This window comes from Ictalurus furcatus, chromosome 5, assembly GCF_023375685.1.
Source record: "Ictalurus furcatus strain D&B chromosome 5, Billie_1.0, whole genome shotgun sequence".
In the NCBI taxonomy this organism is placed as follows: Eukaryota; Metazoa; Chordata; class Actinopteri; order Siluriformes; family Ictaluridae; genus Ictalurus; species Ictalurus furcatus.
The window spans coordinates 15,734,867-15,761,143 of record NC_071259.1 but is presented as its reverse complement, the minus strand read 5'-3'; the positions used below and the strand labels follow the sequence as shown (position 1 = coordinate 15,761,143).

At 39.7% G+C, this 26,277-nt stretch overlaps 1 protein-coding gene across 1 annotated transcript in view; it reads right to left on the bottom strand.

Annotated features, from left to right (window-relative positions):
- upb1 (ureidopropionase, beta) overlaps nucleotides 1–26,277 on the bottom strand; it is a 114,243-nt gene that overhangs the window by 24,267 nt on the left and 63,699 nt on the right. Inside the window, exons 6-8 of the mRNA XM_053624864.1 lie at nucleotides 10,391–10,560; nucleotides 10,222–10,303; nucleotides 969–1,011 (exon numbers count right to left, since the gene is read on the bottom strand). Coding sequence (XP_053480839.1) covers nucleotides 969–1,011; nucleotides 10,222–10,303; nucleotides 10,391–10,560 — 295 coding nt within the window. The remainder of the gene's footprint in view (nucleotides 1–968; nucleotides 1,012–10,221; nucleotides 10,304–10,390; nucleotides 10,561–26,277) is intronic.

Genomic DNA, 26,277 nt, shown 5'->3' with positions numbered 1-26,277 from the left:
ATCAAGGAACATAACATTATCTAACTATATTAACTATATCTAATACTCCGCGCCGTGTACTGGGAGGTGCGCGGTATATAAGCGGATATAATCAGCGTTGAGTGCTGACAGCTGAAAACACTGAAGACACACCCTTAGACCACAACCAGTGACAAAACAGGGAGGAGACAGAACAGAAACAAAACAAATGCACGTGTCCACAGTAAACAATGTCACAGTTGTCAACAATCGAAGAGCATGCGCTTGCTGAGCACTCATGCACATAGCTCATACATGCGCGCACCCTCTCATGTCTCCGAGCGCACTGCCAGAAGGGGATATCATGACACCATCTGTTTTCTGAATGCTGGTTTACTTTTTGGTGGGGAAAAAATGCCTAAATCAATGTTTAAATAGGGCCACACAACTGTCATTTAGGCCCAGATAAATAAAAAACAGAACTGAAGGAGTGTGTACTCCCCCCCACCCCACCCCCATGATTCTGTTAGTGCAGTGTGTCAGGATAGTGAAAAGAGTACAATAACATGTACCCTATTAATTAAAATGTGGTTTGTCTAAATGTGACCCCCAGCAACATTTCAAAATATTAAAATACACAAAATCCGTCTTCGATATTTCTAATATTAAATTTAAATATTAACTGAAATATGAAATAATTTAATGAAACAAAAGAGGTGATTGTGAGTTTCTCTTGTGACCCCATTTGTAAATCAAGCAACCCCACGTTTTGGAACCTCTTTGCTATGGTCATATTACACTACTACTACACGATTACTGAAGGAGTTGATGCAATAGCTTTATGAGTTAAAAAAGTAAACAGAACAATCTTTTTTTGTATCTAAACAGATAGACATGAGCTTTGGACAGGAAGCACACAGACAGACAAAGCACATAATTTACTTGTTCAGCTAGTATCAGTTAAACTTGACACCAGATAATTTCTGTCTTTAGAACTATGGAACAAATACCTTTCTTCCCATCTCCAGATGTGAATTCATTCTTGAAATACTCCTGGGTGGAAACACAAATAATATAATTAGTATATTATTTTTATATATTAAATTTGTCTATATATTATGATGTTTGGACAGTTATTTAAAATGTTAAATGCTAAAATTTGTCCATTCCCTACCAAACATTAGATACTTTTTTCTTTTGTGCAATTCTTTATTATATAACAGAGTGATCCATTGTTCAGATCTTCTGATATTTCTATCATCAACATTGTTAAATCAATATCATATTCACCTCAGCCAGGGGTTGACTGGGAATCAACTGTTGATCAACTTTTATTATGACCCTGGGCCACATTAAGGTGACCAGACATCCCCCTGTGTGTTGTAATGCACAGCATTTTAGTCCTTTGTCCCACAGCTCGCAACTTCAGATGATGTCCCATATTTTTATTGGAAATAAAGAGTTAATACAAATTTGAATGTGGCGTGCTGGAGTGCCGGTTTGTGAATGGAGAGCAGAGATGGAGAAGGTGAGTGGTAAGGATTGCACATCTGCAGGAAATTATACTAATGAATGCTCTGTGTTGCAGTGAGCCAAAGCAAGAATAAAAACAGTAGAGACGGGTGCCTCGAAAGACAGAGAGAGCCAACCAGCACAGAGCTTTGTGTGTGTGTGTCTGTAAAATAAAACAGCTGAAAGGTAAAGAATATAGCACCTTTTGAGTTGTTCCAAGCCTGCCTCCAGATTCCTTGTTCCCTACCTGAATCTGGGAAAGTGTTACACTAAGGTTTTAGTTTTTTTTCCCTCATGTTTCTACGATACTATTTCAGTATGTTATAAACTGAAATAGATGGAAAACATGAGTTGCATCACTGCTGTTTTTTATGCAGCAATGTTTCTCTTTGTTGCATTGTTTGATACATGAGACATATATAAATATAAATATAAATACAAATATAAATAAATATAAACAGGCAGAGTGCACATGTTTCTTATTCATTTAGATGGGCATCAAAATGGTAGGCCTTTGTGAGTGGGAAATATGTCCCACATTGTCCCACACAAACTTAGTGTTTGTCCCACATTTGGTGCATCTGGTGACTCTTGGCCACATTAGGTCCAACATATAATGCCACAAATAAAATAATATTAAACAGTGCTGTGTAAAATGTTACTAATTTATTTTTAAACAAATACAAACAAATTGAAACAATCCTAAAGGTGACATTTTTTTGGATACTTCAATAATTTCTTTAATAAAGCATTGAATACTGATTCATAAACAATTTTTCAGATGCTAAATTATTTTAATGCAGGGCTCAAAATTAGTATTTGTCCAGTAGCACTGGTGCTTTCATTTCAGAAAGCTAGGAGCACCAGCCTTAACACAACTTCCAGGTATAACAGAAGTTCTGTGAACACCAGATAACTGTGTAAAATCTAAAATGCATATACTCTCGTGTGTTAACACACATGCAAATACCTTCAACAAAATTAAAGGTATTTCACAAATTATCAATTGAATGAGATGTAGTATTGGTTATAAATACCTTCATGCCACACTAATTCTTTTCTTGGAACTTACAGTTGCAATCAAAATTATTCAACCCCATTGAAAATCAGGTTTATTGTCAAAATTTACAGACTTTCAACTGTTTGCAATGAACAAATCAAACAAAATGCTTCAAGTTGTTTCCACAAATTCAACTGAAAATGGAGAAAATGAGAAAAGGCAAACATGCTGGTATACTTTGCAGATCCCGGAAAAGATGCTTCAACCATACTTTCCCCAGTATCTTGTTAGCCAACATTCAGTCTCTGGATAAAAACACTTGACAAACTTAATGCAAGAATCATATTCCAACAGTACATATGAAACTGCTGTGTGCTACAACCCCAATTCCAAAAAAGTTGGGACAGTATGGAAAATGAACTTATGAATTTAAAAAAAAAAAAAATTCATTTGAAAATTCAATTCACCCGGTACTATATTGAAAACACATTATTAACACATTACTTGATGTTTTACTTTGTGAATTTTATTTATTTTTGAATTTCAAATGTGATGACTGCAACACACTCCAAAAAAAGTTGTGACAGTCGACTGTTTACCACTGAGTAACATCACCTTTTCTTTTAATAACACTTATTAAGCATTTGGGCACTGAAGACACCAGTTGGTTAAGTTTAGCAGGCGGAATTTTCCCCCATTCATCCATTACGCATTTCTTCAGCTTTGCAACTGTACGGGGACTTCGTTGCCTTATTTTGCACTTCATAATGCGCCACACATTCTCAATCGGATACAGGTCAGGACTGTAGACAGGCCTTTTTAGCACCTGCACTCTGCTTACGCAAACATGCGCTTGTAATCTGGACAGAATGTGGTTTGGTGTTGTCCTGCTCTGGATGGCAGCATATGTTGCTCCAAAATGTGTACATATCTTTCTGCATTAATGGTGCCCTCACAGATGTGCAAGTTACCCATGCCATGGGCACTGACACACCCCCATACCATGACAGAAGGTGGCTTTTGGACCTGACGCTGATAACAACGTGGATGGTCCTTTTCCTCTTTGGCCCGGAGAACACGATGGCTGTTTTGTCCAAAAACTATTTGAAATGTTGACTCGTCAGACCACAAAACACGATTCCACTGTGCTACTGTGCATCTCAGATGAGACCGAGCCCAGAGAAGTCAGCGGTGCTCCTGGACAGTGTTGATGTATGTTTTCTGCTTTGCATAGTAAAGCCTTAACTTGCATCTGTGGATGCAGCAGCAAATGGTGTTGACAAAGGTTTACCAAAGTATTCCCGAGCCCATGTCAGGATATCCATTACAAACTCATGATGGTTTTTAAGACAGTGACATCTGAGGAATCAGAGATCATGTGCATTCAGAAGTGGTTTTTGACCTTGCTCTTTACGCACTGAGATTTGACCAGATACCTTGAATCTTTTAATTGTATTGTGCAATGTAGAAGGTGAAATGCCAAAAATCCTACTGATTTGTCTTTGGGGAATGTTGTTATCAATGTGTTGGATTATTCGCTGATGCATCTGTTGGCAGATTAGCGAGACTTGACCCATCCTTGCTCTTGAAGGACTAGGCCTTTTTTGGAAACTCCTTATATACCATGATTAGACGATTGCCTCTTAAATGTTTAACTTGTCACATCGCTATTCGTCCTAAATTGCCCCGACCCAGCTTTTTTGGAAGGTGTTGCATGCATCAATTTCAAAGACATTCACCTTCAAAAGACTATGTAGTTGATTAGGTAAAACATCAAATACCTTGTCTTTATACGTTTTTGTTTAAATACAAATCAAAGTACATATACAAATCACTCCTCTTTGTTTTTATTGACATTTACCATACTGTCCCAACTTTTGTGGAGTTGGGGTTGTAGATTACTGTGAGACGGGGTTACACACAGCAGTGCCCGACGCAGACATCACACCAGCAGGATTCTCCATTTTTCGTCAAGACAGTAAAGACTAAAGACAAACTAAACTCCGGTAAGAGCAGAGGTGTGGGTGTTTGCTTTATGATAAACACTCGTTGGGGCATGGGTGTCAAGTAATAGAAGGGCTAGAAATTACGACAGGCTAGAGACTACGATTCCCATCATCCACTACGATTCCCATCAGCCACTGCATCTAGTCACATGTCTTATTTCACCTGTTTCACATTTTGGCTCATTAGCTCTGGTGTATACAGTATCTCACAAAAGTGAGTACACCCCTCACATTTTTGTAAATATTTGATTATATCTTTTTATCTGACAATACTGAAGAAATGACACTTTGCTACAATGTAAAGTAGTGAGCGTACAGCTTGTGTAACAGTGTAAATTTGCTGTCCCCTCAAAATAACTCAACACACAGCCATTAATGTCTAAACCACTGGCAACAAAAGTGAGTACACCCCTAAGTGAAAATGTCCTAATTGGGCCCAATTAGTCATTTTCCCTGCCTGGTGTCATGTGACTTGTTAGTGTTACAAGGTCTCAGGTGTGAATGGGGAGTAGGTGTGTTAAATTTGGTGTCATCGCTCTCACACTCCCTCATACTGGTCACTGGAAGTTCAACATGGCACCTCATGGCAAAGAACTCTCTGAGGATCTGAAAAAAAGAATTGTTGCTCTACATAAAGATGGCCTAGGCTATAACAAGATTGCCAAGACCCTGACACTGAGCTGCAGCATGGAGGCCAAGACCATACAGCGGTTTAACAGGACAGGTTCCACTCAGAACAGGCCTCGCCATGGTCGACCAAAGAAGTTGAGTGCACGTGCTCAGCGTCATATCCAGAGGTTGTCTTTGGGAAATAGAAGTATGAGTGCTGCCAGCATTGCTGCAGAGGTTGAAGGGGTGGGGGGGTCAGCCTGTCGGTGCTCAGACCATACGCCGCACACTGCATCAAATTGGTCTGCATGGCTGTCGTCCCAGAAGGAAGCCTCTTCTAAAGATGATGCACAAGAAAGCCCGCAAACAGTTTGCTGAAGACAAGCAGACTAAGGACATGGATTCGTGGAACCATGTCCTGTGGACTGATGAGACCAAGATAAACTTATTTGGTTCAGATGGTGTCAAGCGTGGTGAGGAGTACAAAGACAAGTGTGTCTTGCCTACAGTCAAGCATGGTGGTGGGAGTGTCATGGTCTGGGGCTGCATGAGTGCTGCTGGCACTGGGGAGCTACAGTTCATTGAGGGAACCATGAATGCCAACATGCACTGTGACATACTGAAGCAGAGCATGATCAGTATGCAGTATTCCAGCATGATAAGGACCCCAAACACACCTCCAAGACAACCACTGCCTTGCTAAAGAAGTTGAGGGTGAAGGTAATGGACTGGCCAAGCATGTCTCCAGTCCTAAACACTATTGAGCATCTGTGGGGCATCCTCAAACAGAAGGTGGAGGAGCACAAGGTCTCTAACATCCACCAGCTCCGTGATGTCGTCATGGGGGAGTGGAAGAGGACTCCAGTGGCAACCTGTGAAGCTCTGGTGAACTCCATTCCCTAGAGGGTTAAGGCAGTGCTGGAAAATAATGGTGGCCACAAAAAATATTGACACTTTGGGCCCAGTTTGGACATTTCCACTTGGGGTGTACTCAATTTTGTTGTCAGCGGTCTAGACATTAATGGCTGTGTGTTGAGTTATTTTGAGGGGACAGCAAATTTACACTGTTACACAAGCTGTACACTCACTACTTTACATTGTAGCAAAGTGTCATTTCTTCAGTGTTGTCACATTAAAAGATATAATGAAATATTTACAAAAATGTGAGGGGAGTCCTCACTTTTGTGAGATACTGTATATAGTCACTTTCTTGCATTGTTTGGTCTGTCTATCTGTATAACTTTATGCTTGCCCTTGTTTCATGTAAGTCTTGTTTTGTGTTTTGTTTGGTACATTATTACACATTTCACTTCATTTCTGCATTTGCATCCATTTCTACCAACAATCGTGACAGTGGGTGTTACTGTCTTAGCATCACACTGCTCCCCGGAACTTGAACTGCTTATGATTAAAGTGCACCCTTTCTTCCTCCCTTGGGAATTTAGCTCAGTCATCCTTAAAGTAGTTTAAATTCTGCCTCACGCGGACAAAATTAAAGTATTGGACAAACTGTACAACACCATTAATGGACTAGAAATTACATTCCCCGAGGCTGTCTTGTTGGGGACTTTAATAGGGCGAACATGAGGAAAGTTCTTCCCAAATACTACCAGTGCATCAATTTTCCCACACGAGGAAACCAGAGCTTAGATCACTGCTATTCAACACTAAAGGAAAATTACAAACCCTTCCCCCACCCTACCTGCAGCAAAGGTGACCACATTAGCATATTGCTGTTACCTGCCTACAGACAATGCCTCAAACAGGATAAACTTCTAGAGCAACTCACAAATGGAGTGACTCCAGAATGCAGGACTGCTTTGAATCCACAGACTGGCATATGTTTCACGATGCAGCAGGAGACAACATAAATGAATACACAGACTCTGCGATAAGATACATCAACAAATGCACAGAGGATGTTGTCCCCACAGTCAACGTAAAGTTATTTCCCAACAAGAAACCATGGGTCAATGGAGATGTGCGTGCCACGCTGAGAGCACGAACTGCAACCTTCAACTCTGGGGACCTGACTGACTACAAGAAGTCAAGATATGACCTTCAAAAGGCTATTAGATCTGCCAAAAGAGTGGTCAGTCTATCATGGCTGTGACCCAAAACACATATGGAGTGGTCTGCGCTCTATAACAGACTACAAAGGCAGAAAAAAACAGCCTATGTGCCTATTTCTGCCTCCTTGCCAGACAAGTTAACACATTCTCTGCTCACTTTGTGGCAGGTAATACATTCCTTGTTGTGAAATACCTGCTGACCATGACACCTGCCCTCTGGCTCTAACCACATCCAAAGTGAGTAGGACCTTCAAGAGAGTCAATGCTCGGAAGGCACCAGGACCTGATGGCCTCCATGGACATGTCCTGAGGGCCTGTGCTTACCAGCTAGCAGATGTTTTCATGAACATCTTTAATATCTCTTTGAGTCTGACTGTGATCCCCACATGCTTCAAGCAGATCACCATCTTCAATTTCCCCAAGAAAACTGCTGTCTCCTGCCTGAATGATTACTGCCCTGTAGCACTGACATCAATGATCATAAAATGCTTTGAGCATCACATCAAATCTTATATCTGCTCCTCTCTACCAGACACCTTTGACCCATTACAGTTTGTTTACTGCCCTAATAGATCCACTGATGACACCATTGCAATGGCCATGCACTCCTGGGGGAGAGAGACACCTATGTGTTTTTTGATTATAGCTCCACTTTCAATACCATCATCCCTAACAAACTAATAGTCAAGCTGAAGGATCTGGGACTTATCAGTCTCATGTGTAACTGAATCCTGGACTTCCTGACGGGCAGAACCCAAGCAGTTAAAATGATTAGATGTGGATTGATGTTAGTGTTAAAATATAAAGATTCTGTACTGATTCAGGAGTTGTACAACTGAGTGGTGCAGCTCTCCTACACTGCACCCAGATGATGCCCCCTGACTAGCTAACATGCTGTCTTGATTGCTTTACATTCTTTGTCACACTGTTCTTCTGTTTCTGTTTGCCTATTTTACAAATATGACTGTTCAGTGTTACTTTAAATAAATATGTTTAAATAGCATTTATGTTTCTGTATTGTGTTATATTTTTATGTTAATAAGTGGTGTTAAAAATTGGTCTAACCATCAATGAGTTGGTGTGTTATGATGGGGCATGTTGTGAGCCGGGTGTGGTGGTCCGCTCTGGGCCAGAAAGTCCAGGTCCACTTTCTGGTCCCAGTCCACCCCGAGTATTGCTATTAATGCTAAATAACGCATTATTTGAAAATGTAAATATTTATGTCAAAAAACTGAAATGAGGGCCCCATTCCTACAATTTGCCTAGGGCCCCCAAACCACTAAATCCATATTATATATATATATATATATATATATATATATATATATATATATATATATATATATATATATATACATGTGTGTGTGTGTGTGTGTGTGTATAATGCTGAGAAATATGTGTTCTGTCAAACAATAATGTAGAAACAAAGCAAAATATATGTGATTGGGAAGCAGAATTGAAGACCTCTAATTTGGTTCTCCACCATACAGTGGAGAAGCTTTTGTAATGGATAAAAGGAAAGAAAACAAAACGAACATAAATCATGTCAGACCTTTTCCCACCCTCAATGTGAAATTACAATGTATAAAAATTAAGTGAAAAACATCAGAAACATTTTAGGGAAAAATAAAAAAAAATGTCAATAACCTTGTTGCATGAGTGTGCACACCCTTTTATAATTGGGGATGCAGATTATATGTACCACGGAACACTGTGAAGCCCATCATCAACAAGTGGAGAAAATGGAGCACCAGTGACATTACCAAGAACAGGAAGTCCCTCCAAAATTTACAAAAAGACAAGACAAACACTTACTAGGGAGGCTGCCAAGAGACCACCGGCAACATTAAATGAGCTGCAGGAATATCTGACAAGTACTGATTACGCTCTGCATGTGACAACAATCTGTTGTATTCTTCACATGTCTGGGCTATGGGGTAGGGTGGCTAGACAGAAAACATCCAAAAACATCTAAGCCCAACTAAATCACCCCAAACCATGTGGCAATATATGTTATGGTCTAATGAAACTAATTCCAAAAGGTATAATGATTCCATAATTCCAAATAGTATGTTTGGTGGAAAAATGCACATCACCAAAAGAACACCATACTCACAATGAAGCGTAGTGGTGGCAGCATCATGCTTTAGGGCTGCTTTTCTTCAGCCAGAACAGGGCCTTTTATCAAGATGGAAGGATCATAAATAAATAGCTACAACTACCAGTCATTTTTAGTGTAAAACCTTCAGGTAACTGATAGAAAGTTGAAGATGAAGAGGAACTTTCAGCACAACAATGGCCAAAAGCATACATCCAAATCAACAAAGGAGTGGCCAGACCTAGCCAGACCTGAATTCAACAAAAAATCTGTGGGGTGACCTGAAGTGGGCTGTGCACAGGAGATGCCCTTATTGAGTGCTGTATTACAAACAAAAGATGCTTTAACAAATTATTAGTTAAGGGATGTGTATACTTGGGCAACCAGATTATTGCAATTGTTTCTTTTTTCCCTCAAAACTATTTGTTTCTCCCCTGAATTTTGTTGGCTGCTACATCATATTAAAAATGGAGAGATCTGACATGACAAGATTTATCTTTGTTTAATTTTTTTATATCACAAAATCCTGCAATTTTAATAAGGGTGTGTAGACCTTGTATATTCACAGTACATACATTGGGATCGGAAAGTATTCAAATAGTCAAGGGCAAAAAGGCTTCAGGAAACATTTGTGGATTCAGGACAAGTCTGTGAATGTCTCTGAGTAGCCCAGACAGACTGTCTTAACATCTCTAGAGAGACCCAAAAATAGCAGTATAGCAACAATCCCCATACAATCTGACAGTATTTAAGTAATTCAGTATTGAAAATGGCTTATTTATCTCAACTTCCACTTTCATTGCATTACATTCCTTTAAACAAAATGTTTACTTTCAGTAAAGTGATTTAATTTCTATTGACTGTGATTGTTTTATTACTGTTAATCATCCCATAAATCACAGACATGATTTGGGAATATTTCTGGATATGTCTACGTTTCTTCTCTTTTTCTTAAAATCTACATACCATGCCCACTCTGTTGATGGCACAAGTAAAGCAGTGGTTGGCAATGGCAGCATTTCTAGCTTCAATTGACCACATAGGTTCACTGAAACACAAAGCCACAAAGATCTGTGTTAGCAATATTAGCAATATTTTTTGGGGGGTAAGAAGAAAAAAGTGCATATACTCTTACCTGAGAGCTCCCACTGTAGCTGAGGGGTTGAAGATAATCTCAGCTCCATGCATGCTGTACATGAGCCAGTTAAGTGGGTGGTGGCGGCCATAACAGATATTCACAGCTATCTTTCCAAACTGTGTCTGAAAGACTCGGTGGCCAGTGTTGCCCTCCATATAGTATGTAGACTATTTTGATGAAGTAGAAAACACATTAGATTTGCAAATGACAATGGAGTTAAATGGTAGAATGCCAGCTTTAAGTGAAATATATAGTGGAAATGTGTAGAAATCAAGTAATTTTTGATAAAGAGTCTCCCTTATATAATGGGTACATACAGTATGTTACAGAACAATTTACTGTAACTGCAAGAAGCATTTTGTAGCATGGTAAAAATTGAGAACTTATAACATTAGCAAGAAAAAGGAATCTGCGAGCAAAAAATATTTTCAGTTATGCAAACTATTAAACAGCTTAACAGCACTGTCTGAAATCCAAGCACCAGATATGTTAGGTCTGGAAGAAGCTAATTTCATTATTATCTTTTTAGTGTTAGCCATTGCTCCTGGGGTGAACCTACAGTTATAGGTGTGCTTTAATGGAGGTAGTGGCAGAAGGCATGCCGACAAGCATGGAATCAAAGCACACTGGTGCCATTACCCCTTGTGGCTGCACCAGTGTGCTTTGATTCCACGCTCATAATTCAGCAGCTTATAAAATATCACTTGATCTAGCACATCCTATTCTTTTACTTTTTTATAAATTTACATTTAGAATATCCACTGGTTTCATTACAGCCTCAGAAGCACTCTGCTTACACAGCTGATGAAGAATTTTTGTCCGAAATGTTCTGTTTCACTGTGTCAAAAGAGCATTTCTGTTGTTACAGAAAAATGTTTGTCAGTAAAGGAAGCAACAGGTTAAAATACACCACTTTTCAGATAAAAAACATAATAAAGGGTGTTGTGTTTTGCCTGTAAAAAATAAAAGCAAGTGTGACAGCAAGAATAACCAGAAGAACTGTAGTAAAACTTACCAGCCAATTTCCTTATAAAATTGCATCAAGTGTACCTGAGATTACTGGTGTATTTTAAAAAGGGTTATCACAATATTAACTCTGTTTAATTTATTAGTGTTTACTGCTCTGTAAAATATTTTTAATGTAGAAATGTAGTTGAATTGTTTCTGAAGGCATCTTTACGTTACAGCATGTACCCAAGACTGGTGTGGACACTTGCTGCTATAACAGGATCCACTCCTCTAGGAAGTCTTTCCACTAGATTTTGGAATACTTCTTGGGGATTTGTGCCTGTTCAGCAACAAGAGCATTAGTGGAATTGTGCAATCATGTCAGGCAAGGAGGCTTGCAGTGAGCATTCCAAAGGTGTTCAGTGGGGTTATGATCAAAGCTCTGTGCTAGCCATGTTCAAACCAACCTCAGAAAACCATGTCTTCATGGAACTCCCTTTGTGCACAGGGGCCTTTTCACGCTGGAACTAGATTGGGCTAAGCCTATTAGTTCCAGTGAACAGAAATCATAATGCTACAGCATACAAATATATTCTAGACAGTCATTCACCTCCAACTTTGTGGCAAAATTTTGGGAAAAGCCCACCTAGTCACAAGGGGTCATGGTAAGGCATCCACATCCTTTTGGTCATGTAGTGGCCATGTAGTGGCCTGACTTACTTACTGAAACTGGACAGATGAAGACTGGAAAAAGACCAGGTGATTTTTTTTTCCTAATCTTCAACTGTCCAGTGCCCATGTATATATATATATATATATATATATATATATATATATATATATATATATATATATATATATATATATATATATATATATATATATATATAGTAGAGTTACTACATCCTACCTGGAACCTCAAAACAATCTGGACATTTTCCTCTGACCTCGCTTATCAACAAGGTGTTTACATCCACAGAACTGTCACTCACTCAATTTATTTTTTTGCACCATTCTGTATATAATTTAGAGACTATTGTGTGTGAAATTCCCCCCGTGTAAAATGCCTTCCAATGCCTCTACACACCACTGTGAAAATTGCAGGCTTTTGTGATCTAAAAATAATAATAACCAAGATAAATCATGCCAGATCTTTTGCTACCTATAATGTAATAGCAACCAACAAAATTCAGGTAAAAATAACCCCAAATAGAAACGTTTTAAGGAAACAAGGAAAAGGCAAAAATACCTTACAATAACCTGTTTGCACAAGTGTGCACACTCTTTAACTAATACTTTGTTAAAGCACCTTTTGCTTGTAATGCAGCACACTCAGTCTTTTTGGGTAAGAATCTACCAACTTAGCATATCTTGATTCCACTCTACCTTGAAAAATGCCACAGATCTATCAAATTGCAAAGACATCTCCTGTGCTGAGCCCTCTTCAAGTCATTCCACAGGTTTTCAATGGGCTTTAGACTTTGGCTCTGATTGGGACTATTCCAAAATGCAAATTCTTTTGTCTGTACTGTGTGCCATTCATGTGTCTATATTGGTGGTGGGATGGGTGTCTTTTGTCTCATTATCTTTCAGGCCCAGCCCATTGAAAAGTTTCACGTTCCTGCATCCATCTTGCCATTGGAAGATCACCATGCTTACGTGCCTTGCTCCCGCCTCATGCTTTGGGATTGGTTGGATGTACTTTTCCAAATATGTATTTCATGGGACCAAGGGAAAGTGAGGCAGTGGTGCTGGAGCAGTTGCCAGGGAAGTCGGAGGAGTCGCTGCCATCTACCAGGAGGCGGAGGAACCTGCCTGAAAGGGGAGGAGTGGTTGCTGCCCTCCAGGGGACGGAGGACCCACTGCCATCTGGTAGGGAGGTGGGGGTGTGGCTGCCATCTGCCTGAAAGGGGGGTCACTTCCCAGCTGGCTGAGAAGCTGAGGACTGGGGACCAGAAAACCAGTGTTTTTCTCTCTCTCCTCTCTCTCCCTCCCTCTTGCTGTCTCTCCTGCTCACACCTTCTCTCTCCCTTCTTCCTCCCCTCATCTCTCCTTTTGCTCCCAGGATGCAGTGCTGGCCAGCTGAAGGACATAGCCAGAAGGGCTGCACTACCTGTGCTTGCATAAGATCCTAAGATTACCTGCTATGTCCGGCACCCTGACTCCTAGTATATACCTAACTAAAGCTGCTGGAGCCCCTAAAGGCCTAACTAATTTCACATGCCTTAAGATAGAGTCTCCTATAACCAGCGCTCTTTCAGGTTTCTCAGCAGGTGCTTTACTGAGAAGAGCAAACCTGTGGTACAGTGAAGCGGAGAGGAGTGGTACTCCCGTTAGCTTTGGCTTATCTTATGCCGCCAAGTCGTCAACCATTCACCCCGCTGTGAGGGCTCAACACTTTTTTTTTACATAAACAGTTTTTATATACATAAATATTCAGCATAAGAAAGGCTCTGAAAATGTAGTGCCATTTTAGTGAAAGATGTGAACCTGAAGTGCACTCTTATGGGAGGAGGTGTTACGTCCTTGATTGTATTTCTGTCTGTACTGTGTGCCATTTGTGTGTCTATTTTGGTGGTGGGATGGGTCTTTGGTCTCCTCCACTTTAGGCCCAGCCCACTGCAAGGGCACATTCCTGCTTCCAGCTTGCCATTTTAAGGACGCTACTATTAACTACCTTTCTTCTTTACTGCACAAAAAAAAGAAAATTGAAGAAAACAAAACAGAAAAATTACTGAATTTTTCAATGCATTATGCATATTACACAAAAAGATGATACCGGAAGTTGAGGCTGTGAAATATTTTTCTTATTTTCCATTATTATGATTCAATCACTTAAGATCAGTTCAATGTGATTTTTTTTCCTTACTCTCATGATGGTCTCATTATGTTTTTGGGTTTCTGTCCATGATTATGGTTTTTTCAAGGTCTTTTGTCTTATGTTTTTTTTTTCTCATGTTTTTCTGTTATGTTTTTCCTTACTAGCCTTGGGTATGTCATTTGCACATACATATGAGTATAAAAGTTAACTGTATCCATATATACTCTGGTATATATTTTATTTTAATATTTTCTAGACTGGGCTAGATATGGCCAAAAAATTATTGTCGTTTTTGCAATATAGCACAACGATGACACACAATTAAGTACTTGACACTGTGCAGTATACTCACTCTTATTTTCTTTTTTACTGAACCTGCTCTGAACCGTTTAAAAACATTATGTATACAACCACCAGGGGCAGACTATCACCATTTAAAAAACTATGGTACCCAAATGCACATAGACTACAATTCCTGCTCTCATAGATTAAACATACTAGTTGATATATGATATATACAAAACCATAGGCTTACAGTATAACATTGGTTCAACAGTAACAGTAGGTATTCACATGTTTAACTTCAACATATTGTTGTTAACATAACTACAACAAAACTACAAATCATGTCTCTGTAGAGATTTCAGGGTAACGTCTCTGTGAACTTTGGTGTGGTTCAGGTACGATTGGAATTGTCACATCAGGTGTACTATCATGTGGGTCAGAGTCTTTCACATTGACTGATGCAGGACTGGAAATGTCAACAGCATCCTTGTCTCTGTCATTTGACTTGGAGACAGGAAAAGGGGTGGATTTCACCTGACAGTCCAATAATTGAGCCACATGATGTCTCCATGTGTTGTCTCCTTTCTCTATATATGTCAAGAGACCTGTTCTGGTGATGATTGTGCCTGGTTGCCACTTCTCCATTCTGTAGTCACGTGCTAAGACTTCTTGGCCCACTCGGATAGTTCTTGTACATTTGTCCTTCATGCCTGAAAATTGTTTGTTTTCCATATCTTGCCTGACATCCGGTTTGATCAGGTCCATGCAAGACCTCAAGTTTCTCTTAAAGAACATCATCACTGAAGTTTGGCTAGTGGTAGCATGCACTGCATTTCTGTACTTGAATAAGAAGTTGTCTATTTTGTGTTGCAGTGAGATGATGTCATTGTCCATTGCTTTCATTGCTTATTTGAGAGTCTGTACAAATCTTCCGACCAAGCCATAAGTGGCAGGGTGGTATGGTGAGGAAGTAATGTTTGAAGCTATTCTGTTTCATGAATTTGTGAAACTCATCTGATATGAACTGGCGTCCATTGTCAGTACATATTTGTTCTGGCAACTGTTGTGGATAAAAATGACATGAAATAAACATGAGGGAGACCTAGTATCCAGTAAAGGGGAGAAGAAGAAATGACGGGCACCAAGACACACAGAAGCGGTGTTAGGCGGATATTGACGAATTGGATTCACACTTTAAAGATCTTTTAAGAGTAATACACTATGGTTTATTAGTCAAAAAGTCAAAAAGAAGTATAAGAGCTGAGGAGTGCTAACACACACACACACACTCTCGTACAGTCAAGGGCGGGCATGTAGACATAACACACACACACACTCTCTCTGTCTCTCTCTCTCTCTCTCACACACATACTATTATAACTTTATAAGAATAATAAAAAGGAATATTAAGATATTATAAGGGTAATATCTTATAATAATAAAATATATACTCTTTATAAAAATAAAGAGTAGTAGGATATGTAGGATAGTAGAAGGGTAATATAATGATATTATGAAGTAGGAAGTACAGTAAACCATTTTGCAAGCAGTATAACTATATATAAAATAGAGATATAGAGCAAATATGAAAATAAATCATAAACTAGAAATACAGAAAAATGTAACTTACTCATAATTCAGATGGTGAAGATTCTTGTCTCACAAGGAAGGCCTTAATTTTAAGACAAAACCATGAGGAGCCATTTATAAGGGTAGCTGAGTCAAGCTGCCCCCCCCACGAGATAACAGTGAGACCAAGGTCACTCTAAATTGTTTTGTCTCTCCACTTTTGAATCTAATGGTAACTTGGAAAGCCCTTTTTCAAAACATAATGGTAACTTGGAAAGCCCTTTTCCAAAACATAAGGGTAACTTGGAAAGCCCTTTTTCAGAACCTAAAGGTAAATTGGAAAGGCCTTTTTCAAAAACATAATGGTAATGTAGATGAACTCTTTTTTAACCCTATTGGTATTGATATCATAGTCTTTTTGAAACATATTGGTTATCTACTGTGTAAATACAGTATAAATACTGGAGCTTGAGCTCCGGGTGTCAGATCACTTCTGAGAATTCTCATCAGTGTGGATCTCGTGTGGTGGAATGGAACCAATAAATCTGGACCCTTGCTTCTTCTCACTCACGGCTGGTGTCTTTTTTTCTATCTCCAACTGGGTTCAGAGGTAGATGTGAGTATTTGCTTCTATGTTGAATTTTAAGTGTTTTTGGGCAATAGGCTAAATTTGAGCCAGCACAACCCATTCCTGGAAAATATTGTCCTCAATACAGAAACAGTCTTTTCTGATGTGGTTGTTTTCATTGGAAGAACTTCAGGCCATTTAGAGTGTGCATCCATCCACAACAATTAGAAACATTGAGTTTTTACATGGCCCAGCAAAATCAATGTGTACTCTTTGCCACGGAGTTGAAGGCCAATCCCATGGCCAAGAGGAGCTAATCTTGGTGAGTTCTGAACCTTTTGACATCCAGGACAAACCTTTGTTAGATCTTCAATCTTTTGTCAATTCCTGGCCACCACATATAGCTGCGGGAAAGGTTCTTAATTTTTACAGTGCCCAGATGTCCTTCATGCAGTTTGTCCAGCATCTTTCTGCACAATTTGGAGGTATTGACAACTTGTAACCCACACATCAGAGTTCCTTAGCACACTGACAGTTGGTCTCTCCTTGCTGAGAATGCTGGATACAGTGAGTTTCCATGTGCTGGCCATCCTCTCACTGTGATTTCATAGACTTTAGAGAACACTGGGTCATTATGAGTTTCTCTCTGAATAAGAGCATTCGTCACAGGTAGCTGACTGACTATTTTGGTGTGAAATACACCAGCTGCCTCTGTAGTGCAGTGGTACCTCGGTGGTTAAGTCATTGGGCTACTGATTGTAAGGTCGTGAGCTTGGGATAAGGGTGTCTACCGCGGATCGCTCATACAACTACAAGAAGGTCTCCGGGTCGTCCTGCAGTCTCATCTTAGTGAGGGTGACATGGGGCATGGCCCTCGCCAACCTCCACCAGACACAACATCAGGCCCTCCTCCTGATGGACTCCTGAGGACATGATGCGACTTCCTTCTCTTACGGGTTTCGGCACCAGTGTGACAGACTTTAAAGCAGGGAAAGGAGAAGGAAGGCGGAGGCAGGCTGGAAACAACTTAGCTCTCTGTATTTGCTCATTTTTTTCTCTTTCTTCCGCTTTTCAGTGTGACAGACTTTAAAGCTGGGCAAGGAGAAGGAGGGTGGAGGCAGGCTGGAAACAACTTAGCTCTCTTTATTTGCTCCTCACCCCTGCCTCCACACTGAGTTTTCATCTTGTAATTACTAATTAGACAAAGATGTCAACAGGTTTTCCTTGCCAGAAGTTTGTGATTATGGTAATGCGAGCTTGGTGTGAATGAACAGTTATGTCTGCATTGTTGTCTGTTACCATGTCAACAGAGGTGCACCTGGTGATTCCCCTGTTGCCTTAAAATTGGCATATTTAAACAATAGCCTATACCAGTGAGCTATGTGAAATGTACATGCAATGATGGATAAACTAGGCTAATTAGCAAATCAGATAAACTAATTAGTCAAACTATCAAGGAATTTTAACATCTTTCCTCTGTGATAGCTTTTTATATTTCTTGTGGAAAATCCCACTGTTCCCCCATATTCTTGGCCCATGTACTCTGATATTAACGAAGATGACTTATCTTTTTTGTCATATCTAAAATTATATTAGAGTAAGGTTTCAAGGCCATTGTCATTTAATCTCCAGCTTGTCATGATTTCCCCTTGAAGCAGCATGCTCTAAGCGCGAATGCGCGAGCACCTGCTTTTCCATTGTTGACAGTAGTGACATCTGGACACGTGTGTTTTGTTTATGTTTCTGTCATGTCTCCTCCCTGTTCTGTCATTGGCTGGGATTTCACGTGTGTCTGTATTGCCCTCAGCTGCTAGCAGTTTAGACACTGATCATGTCCACATATATACCGTGCGCCTCCCAGCACACAACGCGGAAGATTATCGTAGAGTTAGATTAGGTCATGGTCATGGTCATGCGCTCCCAGTTCCTCGTCATAGTTCACGTTTCTCGTTTTGTTTATCGACCCTGTTTTCCGTGACCACGACCTTGATTCATGTTTAACCCTGTGTATGCCTGTTTGCCGATCGCCTGACCTTCGCCTGTTTTGAATTACGTTTATGGATCACATTTTGGATTTGTCTGCCTGTCTCTCTTTTAAAATAAACAACTGTTCATACTGCACTTGCATCCGTCCTATCTCCGCTCCGTCACGATACGTGACACAGCTAAGCTACTTTAGCGCATATCCCTGCTAAATGGTGTCAACTTCCTTTGTAATAGGGCTATGTGTACTGTACGTGGGCATCAACTTCCGGTATCATCTTTTCATGTAATGTGCATAATGCATTGCAACATGCATTTTTCTGTTTTGGTTTCTTGAAGCTTCATTTTTTTTTTTTTTGTGCAGCAAAGAAAAAACGGGAAGATGGCATGTTTTTCTGTTGTTTGTTTTTGATTATTAATAATGATTGAAATAACGTTTATTGTTAATTTTTTAAAGTCATTTTTGGAAATGAAAACTGAATGACCAAAAGGTGCACGGACCGCTTCTGAAGCTTTGGCCACTTTGAAAAACAAAGAAAAGAATGAGAATAAAATACAAAGCAAATGCAATCTTGGTCTTGTGGTTGTGGCCTGACCTAAACCGGGTCGTAACACTTGACGGCAATTTATTTATTTTGGAGGAATGTCTTGTTCTTGGAAATATCACTTGTAGAGTTGGGGTACTCAACCTCGGACTCCGGACTGGAGCCCAATTATGAATGAACTCGGACTTGTCACGCACTCGGGTAAATTTTGTACTTGAATTTGACACCGACTCTGACATTTTGGACTCTGAGTACAGTCGAGTCCGTGTCATCTTTAACATGAAAAGAAAGATAAAAAATAAATAACAACATAAAATTAAAATAACAAGAAATTAATGAATGTCTCCCTGCCTCACCAGGGGGCTTTCTGTGCCCACACACTTGAAACGCACACACAGAAAGCCGTCTCATCGGTCAAATCAATACATACACATCATGTCAAAATGCAGGTCTGGCAGAGTATTCATGCAAACACAGTCACATGTCTTAATTGAATGTAAACAGTTTGGAAAGAAATCGGATGGGTGTCAGTATATTGGATCTGTGCATTAGGTCTTTTTTTAGTGACATTTTTTAGTGACATATTAGTGACCGCAGTCTAATAAACCTACTGCTGTCTGTGTCATTAATGTAAATCAAACAACAAAAGACAAAGAGAAAATCACTCACTCATTCATTTGACTGAACAACCTCAGTAAATTTAATATGAATCACTGTATGTACTATTTTATTTTACATTTAATTGCTTTGTTCAATTTCTGTAGTATTTCTTACTTGAATACTATAGACATGAGAAAACGTATCATCGTAAAATAAGATTATAGTCATAACGCCCACCCCTAAACATTAGCATTTGATGATTTCAGTCTTGAATTAAACATAAAAGGTGAAGGGATTTTTTTTTTTTCATTTTAATTCTTAAACTGAAAATAGTTACAAGAACAGTGCTGTGCTCAGAAATGAGTTTGTTGTTATTCATAGCCAGATTAAAAGCAGTAATAAAGCATGAAGCTTGTTGTTATGACATGCTGCTAAATGTAACTCTACTCTGTACTCTCTCTCTCTCTCAGTCTATATAACTGTGGGGGAGAGGCATCAAATAATTGAAATGTCAACTCGAACTGGAGGACACAATATCGTGTGATACAATAACAAAACAGGTTATTCTGTATTTCATACACTTGTAATATAATAAACGTTTTACATATTCCTCTATATCCCTTTATTTTCTTTTAAAACATTTTTTGATTGGAAACTAGTTGAGGTGCTGATGACATGAAATAAAAATTTTAAATGGCAACGGCAAGATGTAATAGGGGTATTTTTTAACATTTTTTTAAAATTTATGTTACCATTGGTTTGTGAAGGTTAAAATATTAATTTAACAACTCAGTGTCGAGTTTACAATTGCAATTAAAACATTTTTTTCAATTTATTACTTTCTGGACTCAGCCGGACTCGACTCGGACTTGGCCATTAAGGACTTGAGTCCAACTCGTTCCTTTTGGACTTGGACTCGATTGGATAAGGACTTGGTCTCGACACGAACTTGACAAAGGTGGACTCAGACCCAACGCTAATCGCTGGTGTCCTATTTTCTCCACTCATTGATGATGACCTTCACCGTGTTTAATGGTACATCTAATGTTTTGGAAATTCTTTTGCAAGACTCTCCTGATTGATTCAACAATGAGATCCCTTGAACATGTGTTTGAATGTGTTTGGTTAATTCTGATCACAGTCACATACCCCATTAGAAAAGCATGTGCACATAGCTAGGTTTTTTTCCTCTAAAATGTTTGTTTGTTCTTCACTTTAATTTTGTTGGTTGCAATATCACATTAAAGTTGGAAAACGAACTGACACAGATCTTGGTTTAACAAAAAGATCACAAAACCCTAAAATTTTAATAGGGGTGTATAGACTTTTTTTTTACCCACTGTAAATTGCAAAAAAGGAGAGTAACACCTTCCCAGTTTTTACCAGAGAGGGGCAAAATTCCAAAATCTTACATCCAGCAACTTTAAAATTAAAGTTGCTGGATGTAAGATTTTGGAATTTTCCCCCTCTCTGGTAAAAACACCATTTGTTACTCTCCAAATGGTGTACAGTGATTTTCCTCAAATTTTCCTATAACCTAGGTAGGGAAGATCTAGCTAGTGGGTGTGAATTGGCAAATGACAAAACTGGGTGTAAAGTTGGTAAAAAAAGATAGAAAAGTGTAATATATATATATATATATATATATATATATATATATATATATATATATATTCGAACAGTTTCCAATTATTAATTAAAGCAATAAGAAGCCATAGTTTATAGTGATTTTAGAACAGCTAAAGGGTGTTGTTAGGCACAATGTGAAGCAGAGACTTCATAAACTAAACACACAGCAAGATAAAATGCCATAATTTATTGATAACAATCAATCATTCTTCCATCAAGCAATGTAGTTCTTCAGCATCATTTGGAGGAACAAACAGACTAAACAACACACTGCTTTATACTCGGTTATACTCCAGTCCAGTAGGTGGCGTTAATGCACCTTACAGCTTGATATCAACGGCTATTATTGAAGGAGGAAGAGCTTAATCATACGTTTGGGCACCACATTTGACCATGTAACAGAATGGGTAAAGTGAGTTAGCGAAAACAAAACAATAAGCATTGTAGTCTGGTTTATTATTGTATGTTATCATGCTGCCAAACTGTAATGTATATTTAAAAGAAAACATGATTGTTAAATAACAGATGGTTTCTTAGTTGTTGCTTTTTGTTCAGAAACTGGTACTATTAGCATAACAAATACAAAAGGCAACCCTTCAATTTCTCTCTCATTAATTTCAGCATGTCTCCTTTATCTTCCTCCTCTATCCTGTACTCTTTCAACCACATTTAGCAATTTATTTGACGCAGTAATACTGATGTAATGAGGTCACAGGTGTGTGTTTAAAGAGTAATTGCAATGGCTTCAAACCTGGGTTAGCCAATCAGATTTAAGGTGAGTAAGCCTAGTGGGAGTGGGAGTGGGAGTGGGAGTGGGAGTGGGAGGGGGGGCGTCTTAAAAAGTGTGGAAAGAAAGAGGGTTTGCTTTTACCGTGTTGATCCTGGCCATATGATCTCTGATTGTACGGCTTGGAAACAGAAAACCGCAAATGCTAAATCTAAAAGCGCTGCACTTGTACAAGCTGTTCCTGATTTGTTTGTTGATGACACTTTGTCCTATAGTCTGTTTCTTCTAACAGGTTATGTATCTCTAGTTGGCAATTCTGTAGTTGAGTGCGTACGGATTCTGAAAGATACTGGGTCAGCTGAGTAATTCATTCTGGAGGATATTTTGGCCTTCTCTGGGGCTTCATATACAAGGTCAAATGTCCTTGTGCGTGGTATCGAGATGGGCTGCGTTAGTGTTCTGTTACACACGGTTAACCTGAAGTCAGAAAAAGTTGTCGGACCCTACACTCGTGAACTGCATTAGTGCTGCAGTTGACCATCACGATCTCTTAAGGGCAAGGGTAGGATACTTTTGGGATGATGGGGTACTGATGCACAAGTGGGAACCGAAATCTTCAGAAGGAGATGATTGGCAAACAGTACATCAGATCATTCTACCTTCCAATTATTGTTCCCAGCTTTTAAAATTGGCACATGAAAATGTTCTTTATGGACACCTTGGTGTCACAAAAACCTTTCAGCACATCACTAAACATTACTACTGGCCTGGAGTAAAAGCTACCATGTATAGTTTCTGCCGTTCATGTGACACCTTTCAACGTGCAGGTAAACCAAATCAAACCGTTTCAAAAGCTCCTTTTCATCCAATTCCTATCGTAGGAGAGCCATTTGAGAAGCTGATCATTGATTGTGTAGGACCCCTTCCAAAGTCAAAACACGGGCACCAGTATATTTTAACAATAATGTGTACTGCAACCTGTTACCTATGTACCATTGCGTATGTTGAAAGCACAGGTAGTGCTGAAAGACGTCATAAGATTTTGCACCACATTTTGTTTGCCCGGAGTACTTCAAACCGATCAGGGGTCAAACATCACTTCAAAGGTGTTTGGGCAGCTATTGAAAGAGTTGGGGATAACACGTCACATGTCTAGTTCATACCACCCCGAGTCACAGGGAGAGTTAGAACACTTTCATCAAACCCTAAAGTCTATGCTCCGCACCTTCTGTATAGAGACCGGAAAAGAGTGGGTGGATGGCTTACCATTGCTCATGTTTGCTGTGAAGTGGTCTGATCAAGAGTCACTAGGATTTAGTCCTGCAGAGCTTGTGTTTGTTCACACTGTTCAAGGCCCCTAGAATATGCTAAAGGAGCAGTTAATAGGTAACGGTCTATCTGTCTCTGTTCTAGACTATGTCAGTTATTTTTGAGAGCGTCTGCACAAAGCTTGCGAAGTAGCAAGAACTCATCTAGCTACGGCACAGTCTAAGATGAAAACGTACTTTGACAAAAGAGCAGTACAGCGCAGTTTTCAGCCAGGTGACTCTGTTCTTGTGTTACTTCCTGTTCCTGGCTCAGCTCTTCAGGCTGTTTTCTAACGGAAGCTTAGTGACAGATTATGTAGTGGGTACCCCCAATCACAGACGTAAGAAGAGAGTATGCCATGTTAATATATTAAAGCACTATGTTGCATGTGAGGTAACTTAACCCTCTGAAACATATATATATATATATATATATTTATTTATAAATATACACTGAGTATACTTCAAATATATATACACACACATATATGTTCATGTACCTTGCAGAACTGCATGAGCCCTTATGGCACACTACAGTTCAGTACATTTTTGGTCATTACCTTACTCTGATGACTTGCACTGAATAGAATCAGCCAGGGTTGCATAGTCCGGACAGTAGCTGCTGGTAGCCAGCCTCAAGCAGGCCTCCAAATGATGATCAGTCATTGTGGACCGGTATTTGGACTTAATAATCGTTATGTGGGAAAAGGCTGACTCACATAAATCAGTAGAGCCAAATAATGCAGTCAAGGAAGTTGCACATTTCCTCATGTTTGGGTACTTTCCCCTGTGAGTAAGTTCCAAAACTGTCCATGAGCCCTGGAATTCAGCTGAATGTGTCTGTAGTTTCAAAATCTCATCCTCCACTTCAGACGAGTTCAGGTGAAATACTGGGAGCTGGGTTTTGTCAATGAAGTCTTTAAAAGACTGAAAAATGTCCTCTCCCCACGTCTGTTCTTTCATGGGCAGTATTGTTAACAGCTCTTCTTTTACAGTCATATCTGTAAACACCATCCGAATAAAAACGCACAGCTGGGCTGTATCACTTACGTCCGTAGACTCGTCCAATTGCAGTGAGAAACACTCGCAATCTGCTATGTCCTTCAAAAGCTGTTGTGTCAAATCCTCGGCCATGACTTCACAACGCCGTGTAACTGTACTTTTTGATAGCTGGAGAGCTTTGATTGAAGATAATATTTGGGTTTTGTTTTTAAAGTCCCGAAAAAACGAGTCAGCTGCGTCTACGAATGCCTCTTTTATCATCTCTCCGTCTTGGAATGACTTCTTGTGTTTAATGATGGAGTGACTCACCCAGAACAATGCTTTGGTGGCTGCCTTAGCATTTGAAGTCAGTCGTGAGGAAAATGACTGCTGTCCGGACAACTGTGGTTTTAATTCCTTTACCTTCCTCTTTCTCAGCTCGCTTTTCGGAAGGAAGTCAGTGTCGTAGTTTTTATGAACAGTCCTAAAGTGCCGCTCCACAGTTCCCTTTTTCGGAATAGCAATGGTAGCTTGGCAGATCAGACAAACGCACTTCGAATATGACATCGTGAAAAAAAAATCGTCCTCCCATTCCGCATGGAAGTGATAAGTCTTCGATTTCTTGCTTGATCCCGCTACCTCACTCATTTTGTACCCTTTCTTCAGTAGGAATAAATTGGAAAGTTAACTCAGTGATTTCGCTCGCTAGCCTTTAGCAGTAGCTGGCGCAATTGATCGCACACGTGTGGTGAGAGAAAAGATGAGATCTCAGACTGGCTGCCCTGTACGTCAACGCTAACATCTATTTTTTTTTTTAATGGCGATCTACCCGCACTTCCTTTGCAATTGACGTATTGGGCACCCCTGGTCTAAAGCCTGTGTTGCAGTAGTTCCTGCATACGTTCCTGATGATGGTGATGGATTGATGCTAGCTGAACCTCAAACCCATGGGGTGCGTTTGAAAAATTCAGCTATACTGGGTAATCTAGATTCACATTTGTCCTATTTACCTAAGAGCCAGCATGAGAATATTGTAAAATTGTTACAAACATATCATGCCCTGTTCTCTGATGTTCCTGGAAGAACCAGTGTGTTCCCATCAAACTGCACCTGAACAGAGTAAACCCTGCAATACGGGAGATCATGAAGGCTGAAGTAGATTACCTGCTTCAAAATGGGCTGGCTGTACCCAGCCAAAGTCCCTGGAGTTCTCCCTGCTTGCTGGTCCCGAAGCCCAATTCCTCTTTTTGTTTTTGTACAGACTACTGAAAGGTAAATAGTGTCACAAAGCCTGATTCCTTTCCCTTACCACGTATGGAAGATTGCATGGATAGAGTTGGTGCTTCAAAGTTTGTCACTAAATTAGACATATTAAATGTGTATTGGCAGGTCCTGTTACCTGCATGTGCATGTGAGATCTCTGCATTTGTAACTCCAGACAACTTCCTGCAGTAAAACTGTATGGCCTTTGGGATGCAAAACGCTCCAGCAACATTCCAAAGGCTCATGCAGAAAGTTTTGTCTGGGTTGCATACCTGTGAAGCTTATTTGGATAACATTGTGGTCTATTCAAGTGACTGGGAAGACCACCTCTGTAGCTTGGGGAGTCTGTTTACCGGGCTGAGTAATGCTCGGCTAACCATTAATTTAGCCAAGTGTGAGTTTGCTAAAGCTGTGGTAACTTGCCTTTGAAAAAAAGTGGGTCAAGTTTATGTAAAGCCTGTTACAGCTAAGGTAGCTGCTATTATTGAATTTCCTACTCCTAGTACCAAGCATCAGTTACGACAGTTTTTGGGAATGGTGGGGTACTATCGTGGCTTTTGTAAAAACTTTGCAACGTTAGTGTTTCCCCTTACTGACCTGCTTAGTACTATGAAGAAATTCATTTGGAATCCTCAGTATGCAAGTGCTGTGGGAGCTG